Source organism: Lissotriton vulgaris, chromosome 7 (assembly GCF_964263255.1).
Source record: "Lissotriton vulgaris chromosome 7, aLisVul1.2, whole genome shotgun sequence".
NCBI classification, from domain to species: Eukaryota; Metazoa; Chordata; class Amphibia; order Caudata; family Salamandridae; genus Lissotriton; species Lissotriton vulgaris.
Window position 1 is genome coordinate 276224481 of NC_141695.1, and position 16346 is coordinate 276240826.

General features: G+C 42.3%; 1 protein-coding gene across 1 annotated transcript in view; it reads right to left on the bottom strand.

The window, feature by feature from the left end:
* Positions 1 to 8484, bottom strand: part of LOC147701387 (uncharacterized) — a 194049-nt gene extending 185565 nt beyond the window's left edge. The window contains exon 1 of the mRNA XM_086929343.1: positions 8433 to 8484. Coding sequence (XP_086785469.1) covers positions 8433 to 8484 — 52 coding nt within the window. The remainder of the gene's footprint in view (positions 1 to 8432) is intronic.
* Between the last annotated feature and the right edge of the window lie 7862 nt (positions 8485 to 16346).

Sequence of the window (16346 nt, forward strand, 5' to 3'; positions counted from 1 at the left end):
GCTGTGCGCCAGTATGTTAGGAAGTCTCAACAATTCTTGAAGCACTCACATTGGACAGGTGTGTGTTTGCAGGGCCAAGGACTCTTACGTTCGGTCAAGCCGCACTCCCTTACGCCATTTAAAAAAAAGATATTAATATATATAGGGACTTTTAAAACACAAGATGATTAACCTCAATTGTAAAATCTCCGTAGGACAGCAAGGCGTAGTCCGTGTTTGAGTTTGCCATAGCTTGTGCTTTTATGTTGGTTTGTGTGTGTGGCATTGGTTTGATTCTATCTCATGTATGTAAAGGGGAGCCGAGAATGCGTATGAATGATTTGTTCAGCTAGTTTTGATTGCCAATAAATGTCAAAGAGGTCCACAGTTATGCTCATGGTCCAATCACTTGCAATTTCTGTAAGCTAGTAGACCCTTGAACACCTGATACAGCCAGATAAATTGCTACGTGATGTTTGTGATTAGTGCAAATGGAAGGAGCAGTCAGTGGGATTACAAATGGAGGGTTTAGCCAATCACTATTTTGCAATTTTCATTGGTTCATAAGTTATGTAATTAATGTGCTGGGAATTCAGTCACTTCTACCCTGAGCCTGAACGCGAGGAAAATATGATAATAAGCCACAATGAGAACAAAAAGAACAATGTTCCACTGGCACTAAGTGGCATAGGGTTTTTATTCCTCTATTGGTAGACAGTTAGTATTTATACCCAACAGTTTTCACTGCTTAAACCTTAAATTCCGACCAGGATCCTTTGGAAGCATCATTTAAAGTACAAGCGTTGACAAAGTCAATAAGTCTGACTTTATTGTGCTAAAGTATGAAAACACAGGCACGCGCACATGCTCTTTGTGTATGTTAATACACTGAAGTCAAAAATATTGACTTTGCCAATGATTGTCTGAAATTGTACTCACAAAACAACTAGTATAGTCCTAGAGCACAATAAATGAAGACAAATGAAAAATAAAAAACTATATTTTAACAACACAGCCACCTTAGTGAATGCAAAGGCTGGGGACTTATCCCCTTTAGGAAAATGTTTTTGCATTGGAATTTTAAATTGTGAAATTTCTATTATTCCTAATTAACAAAGGAACTAAATGCATACATGATTCATGGTTATATCAGAGTCTTGACAGGTTTGTGCTTTCAGATATATAGAGGTTTTTCAGGGTGCTAATTTGCCAGGGATTTATATCAGTCATTCAAGGAATATTCGTGCACATTCATTGCCATGGTGTAATCTTACTGTTGTCAAGAAAACAACTGTTAGCAAACACATTAACAATTTTACAGTTCCTGTGGAATATTAACAAGACCTCGTTGTAATCAGAGCCCTAATTTGTAATGGAATCTTGTGGAAATTTGAATTACTAATGTGTCTTCTGAGTAGTCCACTATATAGCCTTAGCAAATTGGTGATTTAACTAATTCCTCTGTCCTTGAAGTGTAATGATACCAAAGATGTGCAACATTTAATGGGGGCATTTGAAATCTAGAGGCACTGATACTTTAGGAGAAGATTTAGCATATATTTAAGTGTTTTATATGCCTGGCCAGCCTCTAGTTGCTGGTATATTGCAAAAAATAAAAGGTGTCGAAATTTGTTTAAGGAAGATGTCTACCATTAAAATTTTTCTAAATTGCTGCTTATTTTTAACCCATCAAAGTACCTGTTGGACTTGGCCCTTTTGGCAGGTTCACCCCGAAACGTTTTGCGTTCTCCTAGCCTTTTTCTGTAACCTAGTGTTGGTGATTTTAGGCCTCTGCGCACTTTAGCACTGTGGCCCAGTGTAAAGCGCGTGCGCTCTCTGTGTATGTGTGGTGAGACTGGCCTGCCCTCCTATAGGAATGCATGGGGATATGTGTGTCCATGATAGTTCCTGATGTGAGAGGAGTGCAGGGGCGAGTTTGGTATGTGCGAACTCCTGAGATTAAATGCTGCGCAATGGTGTGCGGCGATTTATTGTGTCTATTGGAGAAGTTCCACTTTTAGAAGTTGGCATTTCTGTGTGGACTGTCTGCCTGCCTGATGTGAATTGGATGTCTGTCTTGTGATTGACAGGGCTGGCTGGTGTGCTTGGCTCCAGAAGCCAGGATGGGTCGGCACGGTGGTCAATAGGCAGATCTGCATGCAGATGGGAGGGAGGAGTTGCACCCGGGACATGAATAGGGCTAGGCCTTCCCCTCCACAATGCTGGCTCCACCCCCTGTTGTGCGTCTGATGTCCTTTCCATTCCTGTGAATAGAGGAGAGGAGCTGAAACAAACAAAGTGCTCAAGTGCTCCTGAACCAGTTGTAACTGGTTCTCTCCTAGCCCTGTGCTGTGTCACAAATTAATTTTACTGTATACATAAGGGGCTGTGACCCCATGAAGATGTTCTTGTTTTTGACTTAAAACTAACAGGAGCGTGCTGCTCCTGGGGCCCAGGGGAAGGCTTGTCTCCATGGGCCCTGCTCTACCCCTGGATGCCTGGAGGATTTTCCTTGCGGGGAGCTGTTTTGCTCCATCTTTGATGCCCAGGACTTCTTGGACCTATTGCTCTGTGTTCTGCTTTTACCAAAGCTTGCTACAGCCTTCCTGTGACCTATTTAAAGACTGGGCGCGCTTTTGATTTAATTTCCCCAGTGAGGGAGAGCCTGGGAGCTGAGCAGCACTGAGCTTCAGCCCGGGCTGAGGGAATCCCCCCTCGTAGGGATTCCCCCCTCCTCTTGTGCCCACCCCGCTTATTTGGTTGTCCTGGGTGTGCAGGTGCGCACCCTGCGTCTTTGTTGTTTAGTGGAGATTAGCGCGGTTGCCTAACCCGCTGATGGTGAAATCTTTACTATGGGTGCCCACCCAGCGTCTACATTAGTGTTGGAGGGAGCCCACCCCACATTGTAAATGTAAATGTAAATGTACATGTATTTATATAGCGCAAATCACCGACCCGGTATCTAAGCGCTTGCTTAGGGAACGCGTCCTGGTAATCCCCTGTGAGATAACCCCGGCAGGGTATCCACAAGGTGAAAGCCAGGCATCCCGCCGCGAGGGGCCATTGTGGAGACTAAGCAAGCTATTGCTCAGAGTCGCAGAGTGTGAACCCATGAATCGAGTAGGCACCGGAGCGAGAATTGTCGTGTCCATGGACATTTTTTTGGACTCAAGACCCCGCCAAGCCGGAAATTGAACCCTGGTCCCGGGCTGACCTCTGCTTCCAGGTCTGCCTCCTCTAACCAGTGAGCCACACTTCTCCACATTGTGCAGCGGGTAGCCAAGATTGCTGCCGTGGCCCGGCCTGGTTGTGGGCGGGGCCGCCGGCCGGAAGCAGATGTGACACCGGAGCAGGAGGGGAAGCTGGGTAGCATCGGTGCGAGACGAAGAACAGGAGCCCACCCCGCCTCCCGGAGCATGGAAGAGGAGCCCCAGGTCCCAGGAGGGGGCCCGGGTGAAAAAGAGATCACTGCCGAGAGAACCACTGCTGCCGCATGAAGGAGTGAGGCCGGTCTACAGGGCTCTCGTGCTGGAGAGAGAGCCCTGCATTGTGAGGTCAGAAGAGGAGCCCCCGCGAAGGAAGAGCCGCCCCAACCAGAGCCAGTGAGTAGGGCTCCGTGGGGGTGGCGGCTTTTGAGTGTGGTGGTGCCCGTGGTGGCACATAGTCAGAGCGGCCCCGGGTGCACAGTGGGCCACTCCAACGTGGCAAGATTTGCTTTAGAGTGCCCCGGGGGGTCCCGAGGCTCCGTGGCAGTCCGAGCTGCTCCGTCTGGCAGCGGGCCGCTCCACCCTTGCCATAATCATTTAAAGGGCCCAGTGGGGTCCTCAGGGGTCCGTGATACCCCAGTTCCCGCACTAATATTTCAGGAGCCGGTGAGCTCCAGGGGCCTAGTGGTTCTCCGAGCCTAGGTGGCTCCAACAACAGGGGCAGTTTTGATTTAGGAGTCCCTGAGAGGGACAGTGGTGCCAGCCCCAGTGGATTTACAGCTGCCCAGCAATTAGTGGGCAGCTGCAACGTTTAGGCTAGTGGTTTCTTTGGGGGACATAGATAGTGAGTTAGGAGTGAGATGCACTCCTTTGCCTTTGTGCCTGACACAGCTGCGCAGCACTTAGTGCCAGCTGCAACATTTAGGTTTGCGCAGTGGTGCAATTGGATTTCGCTGCTTAGGCAGCAGCCCTGACTCTGTGGACGTAGAGCCTTTTAGCCCCTTTCTTCAGATGGCCAGTTGGCCAGGGGGACTGGTAGATGTATAGGGCGCAAGGCCCTAATGTGATTGATGTGCTCATGCGATGTGGTGCCTCGGAAATGTAATGCATTTAGTATGTTTTACGCACCCTATTTGATACCTCTACACATGGTTTATGATTATGAGGTTGCTTTGCATTTCATGTGGTTATGCTAGTGAGATTATGTTTCACTGTGTGACGTACGCTCCTAATGTGAGTTATACTTAGGAGGTAGGGTCTAATGTGTTTAGACTAGTGAGTAGATTGCATAATGTGTTTATGCTGGTGAGGTTGGTGCAGTATGTAATTCGCTCCTGATGTGACTGTGCATAATGTATTTTATGTTACAGGTTGAGGTGGAGTACAGTGATTACCAGTGGTTACTGGTTGTACGTTTATGATCTGATTTACTTTCACTAAGTTCACTTTGTGATGGTTCTGACAGTGGTCCATGTGTCCCTGTCAGGTGTACATAATCCCTTGTAAGTATTGCCCAGTGCCAGTTGGCACAGTGTATGTTATGTGTTTACTATTCTAATGTGATATTAGAATACGGAAGCTATTTTTACATAACCTTGTTTGGAGTTCATTTTGTAGTGTGCCTGGGATGATGTTGCTGTGTGCATGCGCAAATGCTTTACACATTGCCTCCGGGATAAGCCTGACTTCTCGTGCCAAGCTATCAAGAGTGTGAGCAGGGGCTATCTTTGGCGTGTAACTCCCAAGCCCTGACTAGGGTGGTGGTTTCTGCCTGGCTTTGGCGCAAGCCTTAGCCAACCATAAGTCCCATTTCTAACAGTACCGATGAGAAAGAATTCCACTTGATAAATGCAATAGGTGCAAAGCAACTGTCACTAGCCTGGAACACCTTGACTTCAAAAACTGTTAGATGATTTATGGAAGGAGAACAATATAAACACTTTGCGAGTCTTTCAAATTATCCTAAAGTTAATACATTTAGCCACTGCACATAAATTGTGTGACGTCACTTAAGTATTGATGAGACAAGCTTTTAACATATGTTGCCTCGTAAGAATTGAAATGATGCAAACTGCAATCTCAAGTGTCATTGGAGTTGAGCTTTTGGTGATACACTTTGGATTCCATTTATGGTATCACTTCAAAGAGTATTTGTGTCACCACAGGTTCACCCCGTATGGTTATGATAGAAAGGAAATAAGTAGTTGAGGACAATTGTTGAAAAAAGCCTGACACTGTGGCCTGGTGTTCCTCAGAAAGTGCATGATGCAAAGATCTACTCCGGTTTGACAAAGCCTGGGGCAAGGTTGGACTATATCGGACCTCATTCTGGACTGCCTCCGGAAATGAAGATTTGGTTTGGCGGTCCACCATCAGGATTGATGTCCTGGTCTGCTTCTATCCCTCAAAATGGCCTGCATACAGTGTCTTAGTCTGGTTTGCTTGTATGTCAGTTAAAAGGTAGATTAACTACCAGTTAGGCCTCACAGGGACAGTTGTATACTGACAAGGCAAATGATTTTAACATAAATATCATTGGGTTGAGACAGGTATCAGATAAATGTCAGTGAGTAGTGATATGAACTAATATAATGGTAAAAAGAAATGTCTGACACCAAATCTCCTCTATCCCCTGTAAGGCTTAATGAGGGATAAGCAATGAGTGGCCTACGGTATAAGACATGGCTGTATTGTTCTTGTCAATCATCTGATGCAGGTCATCAAGTTTTGACACTTTGGCTGACTTATTTGTCCTGTTTGGGCTGACAGCAGCTACAAAATGTTCATACAATTCACAGGATCCCAACACCGATTGCAAATGTGTTCTAAAATATCTAAAACATTCGGAAATAGCAAATATTAAATTTTTTACTGATAATGGGTAGTTTTCTTTATTTCTAAATGATGTTTTGTTTTACTCAAGAGATTCACTAGGAGTAAGATGATAAACATGGAGGTGGAACTACCCTATATTACTGTGCCTATTAAGTCATAATGATATGATGATTTCTGTAAACAATGTCAAAACTGCAATAGCTGCAGAAATGAAAAGAGGACTATTAAGGAGAGATTGCATAACATACAAACACATAGAACAAGACACATATACCATGGTGTTTCAGCCAAAGAAGTTACCAGAGACTTCATTTTTGTTTTTCAGATGATCGTGCTGAGCTATTTGTGTCAAAATAACATATGTCTCTGTTCTGATCTGTGCCTCACTTATATGTTCAAAACAATAAAAAGATGATTTAAAATTACCAAAGATTATGGGGATAGAGTAAAAATAGAGGATACACAATAAACACATACGATGGAATTTACCACACATCTATAAACTGATAATGCTGCCATTAACATGCTGCTACTACATGAAAAGAGAGGAAAAGTTCAGAACTAATATCTAGAAAAGGGCCTCAATGACTGTATAACTTCGGGGTACATACACATTCTTACAACTTGTGGACCACCTGGAACAGCGAGGTGCATATCAAACAAGAGCAATGCAGATGAAGCAAGGGAAACTTTTCATAATAGAATCATTGGACAGATTGAAATCAACAAGAATTATAATATGGAATGGTGAAAACGCTGTTTGAATGGAACTGGTTTATTATATGATAATCATGATAAATGTAAATTTCCCCTGTTCCCAATAGCAACTTTTAAGGGCACATTTCGTGTTCCTTTCTCATATTTGTGTGTGGTGTTAGCTGTACTTTTATAATTCACTAATGCAGATACCCAGTGATGTAAAAAGGGTAACAATAAAAAAGTGCCTTCTGTGATGTGGATGGGTTATAAGTCTTCTTTAAATAATGGGACCCAGTACTTACTTTGAGCAGCGCATAATTTCAGACATGCTGTAAAAAGAAGGAAGACACGTTATCACTTAGAGCCGACGCATAATTCAAGACAAAACTGGATAAAATTGGCTAAGGCATGTAGGAGAAACAGAAATAACATTACATAGCCTGTAATGATATTCCGGATCATACACCAAATAAATCACCTCATAGTTTTGGTGCAAAGTAAGTCTTAAAACAACTGGTAGATTTCCTTTTCCTTGTAAATTAAACCGTGTGCTTTATCCCATATTACACATGCAATATTGTAGCTCATCTCTATTCTCTGCTATTATCAGTGACACATTTCCCCACCCTACACGTGTCGCAACTGTTTCCAAAGGGTCGCTACCCAACACTTGACCTCATGTACTCTGGCCTTCCTTTCTGTGGAACTCGACCAATATTTCAGTGTAACTCTGAGAAATGCAAGAAGATTGCAGGAGTTGTAAAGTTAACAAAAGCATTGTAGAGCTGCACGGAAGAGTTCAAGTACATTTCCAATGTAATCGCCAGTGTATTTGTAAAAGCCCGCTCTATGAGTAATATGTAATGGATTTAATGTAGTTTGCAGGTATGTAGGAAAGGGCAACGTTGGATATCTTGGTGAAGAAGACTTTTCTATTATAATCTTCCTTCTTACTTCTACTGTGAGGAAGCCTGGCTCTCAGTAGTAAACAACTAACAGTGGTAGACGATTGAAGGCAGAAAAAAGCATGACAAGAAACTACTGGTTATCTGTGTACGTAATTCCATATAGACAGTCAGTTTCTCAATTATAATGTGCTTACTTGTCCCATGATTTGTAATTTTAGAAAGACACTCTAATGTTATATAAGGGAAGCCCTTAAACAATGTTTACGTAGCCTTATTAGAACCTTTCTTAACCCATCACTGAAGGATGTCTTTCCTTGACGAAAAGTGGTGCCACGGTCATAGACCAGATTTTACGAAATGAGTTGTCTAGGCAAAGAAAAAGGACAATTGTTGACTTGCTTCCATGTAAAGGGTGAATGGCCTTCACTTCTATTCATGTTGCATAACTGTCATGTTCACATATATTGGCGGCACTTGGGATAGTTAGTAACAGCATTCTAACTTCCATTATATGTTACAGATAAAAAAAAGATTAAAAAATGTGCAAATAGATTTTTTCTATCGAACAATGTTTCAGGTTACTTATGGGACTGATTTAGACAGGCCTAACAAATGACCTCACAATGTCTTTAGGTCGTATTACCCTAGATTACTTGGTTGATCATGCCATTCATGAGCGGCCCGTGCAGGTAAGAGCCGCTGGCCGGGGTGGGGGGGATTCGATAGACAACAAGGAGGGAAAATTAATAATTTATTTAATTTCCCTTGTCGTCGTTTGTCGAATCCCTACCCTCACCGCTCTTACCTGCACGAGCTGCTCTTGGTGCCATTGGTGGAACGGTGGCGAACATCAGCATTATGGTGCATGCACAACCCTACTGAGGGTCTTGCAGGGTAAACTGGCGGAAATGGTGCCTGGCAGTCACTTACAAGCTGGAAGTCTCAGGATTCCTTTGCTGTCACCATGTATGGGTGCAGTACACAAAAGCGAATCCCAAGGATTCACTTAGTGCACTGTTTGTGCTATTCAAAAATACATACTGACACATGTACCCTCTGTACATGTGGGGGGTAAGAGATGAATCATCTTTAGTGCCCTACTTTGTACTTTAGGCTTTTCCTAATGAAAAAGACCTGCATCTTTGCAAAATTAAGGACCTATTACATTTCTTCCATGTCCTGGTACCACTGGACATGCAACACTTACTGTATATGAGCACCACAAGGGCGAGGGACGCCATGTCCAGTGGTGCAGCGTTATCACCAGATCAGGAAGACTGTGTCCATAGGCCCGATTTGAATACAAATCTGTAGAAAAGACAACAATTATATTATTAAAACATCATGTGGAAAATGACCCAGACAAAACACGTTTTTCTCAATAGCAGTTATATATCATGTGGGGACAAAGCAAACACAAGGAGATGATGGATGGAGCACTGAAACTTTTCACACAGTCACCCCGTCACAGATCTGGGTTGAATCCATCATCATTCTTTAGCTCACTTCACCACCTCAGCTCAAACCCAGCTATATGCAAATCAGTCTTGACCCTGTGTCTCATGGGAACAGTCCAGCCCGAACTGCCAAGCCAGGCCTTCTTTGAACCGGAAACATGCATCCTGGGACCAGTATCGGGATAAGACCCCTCATCAGCCAGGCTAGCTTGTATACAGTGGCAAAGGGAGAAAGAGGAGCACATCGGGGCATACCCTGCCAACTTAGGGCAAACAAAGCAAACACAAGGAGATGATGGACAGAGTGGTTAAGCCTTTCAGACACTCACTCCCAGTTACAGATCTTGGTTGAATCCATCATCGTTCTTTAGCTCACTTCACTACCTCAGTTTAGAAGTTATATTTCATGAACAGGTTTTGTAAAATGCAATTCAAGCTCAGATATTGATCTTGGATGTTCCAGTGGTTATTTTAACAACTGTATTCTCTTCCTGCCTTCCGTTTTTTATGTCGTCAAATGAGAAAAAATATGACACCATCTATTTTCGTTCTTAGGAAGCATCTGCAGACCGCGACAGAGGGCGGCTGCTAGAGGCAAGAGGGGTAGGGCGGTGGGGCCGGCTGGGGGGGGATTTTGAGAGACGACCACAAGGGAAAATGTAGTATTTAATCAATTTTACCCAGTGATCGTCTCTCAAAATCCCCCCCCCCCAACCCACCCCCCCCCCAGCCGGCCCCACCTCCCCAATGCTCTTATCTGCAGCAGCCGCGGCTGGACCACAAAGCTCCTTTCCAAGATGTTGTTGACCTGGAAGACTTTTTTCCTGAATTTGTGCACATACATAGTGAATCATGGGGAGGATCCTCTGTTCCTTGGAACAAAAAGGAGGTAAGAAGACTTAAAAGAGTGAATCTTGGAAAAAGGTCCTAAACTACTCTAATATTGCCCACTTATCCTGTAATTTTAAAACTGAGTTAATGAAACAGGGAGGTCAACAAAGCCCAACACAGCTATCATAGCAGCATTGTGGCACAGTCTATACAGATTTCTAGTTTGAAATCATCTAAGATTTTCCAATAAATGACAGAAGCTGTGTAAGTAAATAAGTTTTGCCAGGTAAGAAAGGTTTGAGACCATACCCAAATGAGAGAGGTATTTTTCCTCCAAAACATTTCTCAATGATTCTGGAAGTGATCTCTGATGTAAAACTTTAACTGTCATATCAAAAGCAATAGACTTCCAAGCAGCCACTCATTCATTACTCTGAGTAACAGATAGTGGAGAAAATGACTCTAGATAACCTTTAGATGGGCCAGGGCCTTTCTGATCACCTATAGTAATAAATATTACCCTAGCTTTATTCATTACTAAGTAACGGTTCATGTGCGGTTAGGTGCTTGTTGCAAATCTGCATGACATATATACTCTGTTTGGTTACCATGGGAGACTCGCTAGAGCATACGAAAATAACACTGCACCAATTAATACAGGAATCTTACTGGAAGTGCATCATTTTTGATTGTATTTGTTTTATATTGAGAAAAGAAAATGTACAAATGTCACAATATGTACTATCATCAGAATATATAAGGGTCCAGTCTTAATTCCTCAGGAAGCAGGACATGCAGTCGTTTTTCGAGCAGAACATTCCTTCCAGGAGCAGGGCAGTGGAGCAGTCCTTCTGAGTGTTACATAGGTCAAGAAGTGATCTGAAAAGTTTGTCTTCCTGGTGACAGCTTTGAAGTGGGAGAAACTTCTGGGCTTCCCCTCACATCTGATTCTGGCATTTTCTTCCTCCCAATGCCCTGGCCCCAGGATGTCTGGAGTCACAAAAGCCAAGTGTGAATTTCTTTGTGTTCAGGATGAGGCAAAGCCTATGAATTTCAGGTCTGGTACGGGACAGCTCTGCCCCTGCCATCAGGTCAGGATGGGACATCCTGCCAATACTCATTCGCCCCTTTGTGGTACTTTCTAGTAGGAATGTAAAATGGCCAACTGCCAAATACAGCGTGTCAAATGGCCCATGATACAAGTAACAAATGAGTAGGACAAGAGAATGAAGAATTTCTCTAAGTGGCATTTTCAGAATTGTGACTTAAATTTAAACGTTACCATTAAAGAGAGTTTTGCATTACAGTTCAATTGAGACCAAGCTTAGCATTTTTATCAGCTCACAATTAAAAGTGATCACGTATTAAGTGTAACCAGGTAACCCAATGCTGTCCCATAGGAGAGGTAGGCTTTGCAGATGTGAAAAAAACAAATGTAAGAGTTTTTCACATCCAGGGTATCTAAAACTTTACATGCCTACTTTAGGTGTGACATGTATATTTATAAAAAAGGAGGTTGAGGCCTGGCAAAAGGGTTAATTTGCCAGTTAGACTGTACCGAGGAGGCTGGCATGGCAGGCCTGAGAAATGTTTAAAAAGGGTGCTTAAGTGAGTATAATAAGCACTGCAGACCCCTTTGTACTATTTAATTTACAGGCCCCGGGTTCATGTAGTACCAATTTACCAGGGACTTACAAGTAAGTTAAATGTGACAATAGAGTGAATGTCAATTTTAACATGTTTAGAGGAGAGAACACAAGCACTTTAGCTCTGGTTAACAGTGGTACAGTGCACATATTACTAAACCAACAAAAACAAATCAAGCAAAATAGGAGGAGTGAAGGAATAACACAGTAGGGAGGGCAATGTTTAATAGTCAGATATGAGAGAAGCCCCTTTAAACTGCCGGCTTTTAGGCATCTAGTGCTAAAAAGCTTCCAGGGCAATAGGCACAGCTCACCGTGACAATACCAATCATCACTCACTTAGGAATAGGAACTACAAAGCAAGATCTGTAACCTCTCCTGGGGTTTTGTGGCTGAAGCGCCTAGATACCCCCATGGGTGATTAGCCTTGTTCTACAAATTCACATAACATTAACCCCTAGATTCATCATCGGCATGTTTTGCGAGTCTGTAATAGCGATTAATAAGGAATTGCTATTACAGACTCGCAAAACGGGATTCATGTAGGAATCGCAATATTTATTGCGATTCCTACAGCTTCCTTATTTGCGATTAGCTAATTGCTAATCGCAAATAAGGAATAACTCCCCATTCATTCGTATGGGCCTAAGGCCCATGGGAATGAACAGGAAGACATATTAATGTTTTTTTTGGATTTGCCAATAACACTGTCCTGACCAAGGAGAAATTCGTGCTGTTTCCCAAATCTTGCAAAACACATATACAGTACGTGGTTACAAACTCAAAACTGACCTGATTTTACAGAGGTCTTTCCCATTTTATCTATGTGATTGAAAATGGGAGCCACTTTTATGTCGGTGCCCAGACCAATTTTCTGTCCCAGTCCTAGACAGTCGGCTAATTTGTGCTGGTGGCCACTGGCATCCTTGCTGATTAAAAAGACTTGTTTTTTTCGATCAAACTTTGATGCAAAGCCAACAAAGCCACAAAATGGAAAAAAGAAGGAAGAAGAGAAAAATAGAAGCACATTGAAGGGGGAGAAAACAGAAATAATAAAAACAACTTGCAAGAGTGATATAAAGAGATAAGGTGAAAGATAATGAGACACAATTAAGAGTACTGTTCTGCCACCCAGATATAATACAAAGCTGGCACGGTCCTCTGAGCAAAACCTTGAACTTTGGGGTCCTCCACATATTTCTCTACAAAAATAACTCTGGTATGTGGTTAGACAGACAACAATCCAGTTTTGAATTCTTCCATAAACCTATATTTAACTGCTCACTACTACAGCAGCAGCATGCCAATGAAACACACACCAAACAGCTCGAGGGAAATTCAGCTGTCTGGCTTCTTTCTGGAACAGATCTCTTCAGAGCCGCCTTCTAATTATTGCAGAATAGGCATTGAGGATTTAAGCGACCACAAACATTACTTCTGACTCGTGCTTAGAACATAGTCAGGGTTGTTTGTCTGGTGGAGATGTGACCAGGTGCCTAGAGCTATCCCCTTGGAACTAAGGAACTGGGTTAGAATGCTAGCTTCCATTCAACATTCTGTGAATGTGGGGCAATTACCTAAACCCTACCTGCCCAAAAATTTGTACTGTTTGCTCTCTGAAGCCCTCGGGACTCATCATGTTACATAAAACTGCAAAAAAAACAAAAAGCTGCAATGCCAGGCATACATCTTAGTTGCAACACGGTAGATCAAAGATTATGTCTGGGCTTCATCTGAATTTTCCAGACTGTATAGTAAGCTTTTATAAAAATTCCTGACCATTCTAAACTAATGATGCTTTAAAAAAAGAGTTCTCTTTCTCTGTTAAGTAAAAATGTGATGTAGAGCGGATAACAATGCTCACATGCGCATGTGAAATTGTAATAACGAAATTGAGACCTTTCAACTAGGATCAAAATGTTGACGTATTAATTGACAAAAAAACACACTCAATTAGAATGATATTCCTCAATAGAAACTTGAGATTAGCAAAGGTGTATAGTTTTTTAGGTCGAGCATATGCGTGCATGCGCTGTTTGCAAGACCTGCTGTAATGGATAAAACCACTTTATACCCGCCTCCTGCTTAGGATTGGTCCATTCCAGCATTGTTAACCTTTCCTGCAGATGATAACTCGCTTCCTTCCAAGGCTCAGGAGCCCCGGTCAATTACAGTGTACTTTCGCTTGCCTTGTTATCTTTTGTTTCATAGAAAATGTTTATCTTTCTTGAAGATCCCCTTTATGTACAGAAGAATGTCCCCTCCTGCGCGGCGGCTGCAGGGAGGTCTGTTACGCGGCAGGCTATAAGACAATTTAAATATTTTACCCACATCTCACACTGCTATCTACATTTTATACTTGAATATTGTACTTCAATGGTTGCCTGCAATAAATGCATGCTGAACACGCTGCGATCAGTAAAAATATGCCATAAAAACGGATCTGAAAAAACAGTCACAAAGGAGATTTCGAAAAATAGTAGTGTTTTCACTTTATAATGCTTACTTTTCATCTGTGGAATGTGCAATATTTTGGGAAGGTTTGAACAGTCAAATGCAGCACCATTTATGCTTTGAACGTTGATTTGACTGGAGATGTATTTACTGTAGGTGGCTGGCAATAAGCGCTGGCGCCTTTCCTTTGTGGATGTTTTTTCTTTTGTCTTCACTGGGGGATTATTCAATTGTTCGGGAACACCGATCATAATTCCGGGCTGCTTTCTGGCAAAAAAAAGAAATGCCTTTGCAGCTGGCTCTGTGATGCTGACACAGGCAAGCAGGAAGAAAAATGCATGACAGCTTTACCCTCACAAAGAGCAGAGATGGGAAAGTTGTGTTTTGTGCAAAAACTGTGCTGATGAAAGGATTGTCTTAAGAAGCTGTACATTTTTATTTAGCCATCCGAATAAATTGTTAATTGACAGCGTGCCCAAAAAACGAGTTGAGGAACACATTGAGGTCAGCTGAGTGTCAGGCTGTGCTGGCCCTTGCCTGGCCCTATTTTATGTATCCTTTCGTGTTTACATTTTGCTCACATATCATTGTCCCTAATAAGCGCCAATTACTCCAATGATGGCACTTTCTCTAATGAGAACCCATGTTTCTTTTAAGAAAGGGAATGAGGAGGCAGTAGCTCCACCTAATAAAAACAAACATTTTCAGTGCAATATGTCTCACATTTACACAAGTTTAAGCTATTGGCATTGTAAATAATAATGCTTTTTATTTATGTTTCAAAAACCAAAACATAAATAAAAGGCATTGTTATTTACAATGCCAATAGTTCAAACTTACGTAAATGCATGATCTGTTGCATTGCAAATGCTTTGTTTCTTGTGTAGCACATCTAATGTGTGAGAACTGTGGGATTCTATGCATACTATGTGACATGTGGTCAGGGCTTGAATTGGTATATTCACATTACTTTATTATTACAACATCCTTATTTCCACCATCTGTTTTGGATAATCTATTATTCTCATCAACGTTCTTCAAGGGATACATAGGAAGTTGGCCTAACCATAAGGCAAAGAAAGGACATTATATTAGCTAAGGGAAGCCTAGCATTTTACAGAGGATCATCGATATAGCTGCTAATAGTGCAGCAGATCCAGTGGAACTGGGACCCAAGGGCATGAGGCTCCCACTGCCCCTAAAGTATAGACGTTGTTTGCTGCCAAGAAAATGGATGCCCATTTTCCACCCTTCCATTAAGATCAAAGGCAGCCTTACTATGTCGCTGCACAAGATTTTGCTTGTGTAATACTTATAGAATTATAGAAAGGTATCACTGAATGGCGGGGATGTTTTTCACTGAGGATTTCTGACTGCCATCAAAAAGACAACAAGAGTAAAGTCAGACGTAAAGATTCAACTTTTTACTCATCTATAATTTATGTTAAATATGGCCCCCAAAATTATCTGTCCCTGCTTTCAATTGCTACACAGGGGCAGGGTGTAATTAGGGAACTATACACAACACTGCTTCTCATCCCTGTCTCAAATGTAAAAAAAAAAAAGAACTGGATGCTTGCCCCCCATCCCCAAAGGTCTCTGTGCTTTATCCTCATGCCCCTGCCCCCCATCCCCTTCTTCCCGCTGCTCCTCAGGCTGGGCTTTGTGCTCGCCAGTGGTGCCCAGCCAAATTATTCTAGAATTCCTTTATGACAAGCAACAGTGGGTAAAACGTTATGTTACCCACTGGTACTATCACACAACAGTGAATTACTGGATGTAGAACCCAGTTAGTCACACTCATTACTAATATAAATCGTGTTTAGAATTAATTAAATTGACCAGGCATCCTAATCAAATCAAGAATCGTTCATTCCTACAGGAGTATTACTCCACAGCTTTTAGATTTACCATAAAATGTCTCTAAAGTCTTGCCAAGAGCATCTAAACGGAATCATTTTTATTATTTTGTTTTAAACTTAACCATGTAACATTGTGGAGTAGGTGTTCATGATTCAAGGGATAATACTTTGTGCCTAATGTAATGGCAACTTTGGCAAGGGGAGAAGTGATTTGTCTGTATTAAACAACTCTTTCTAAAGGGTTTGAAGCAGGATCAAAATCAAGGAGCTGTAGCACATTAAGAGAGCAATGGAAGTGTACATTCTATACACTGGCTCTACCACAGTTTGGGGCTGTCTCCTTTAATAAAAAGTGGAATAACTGGAGTGGCAGCATTTTACCACCTCCTCACAAAGTGATAATGTGTTGTTTGTCAGTGGAACCAGCGCTTAATTTGAGACAGTGATTGCAGATGGGGTCCACTGGCAC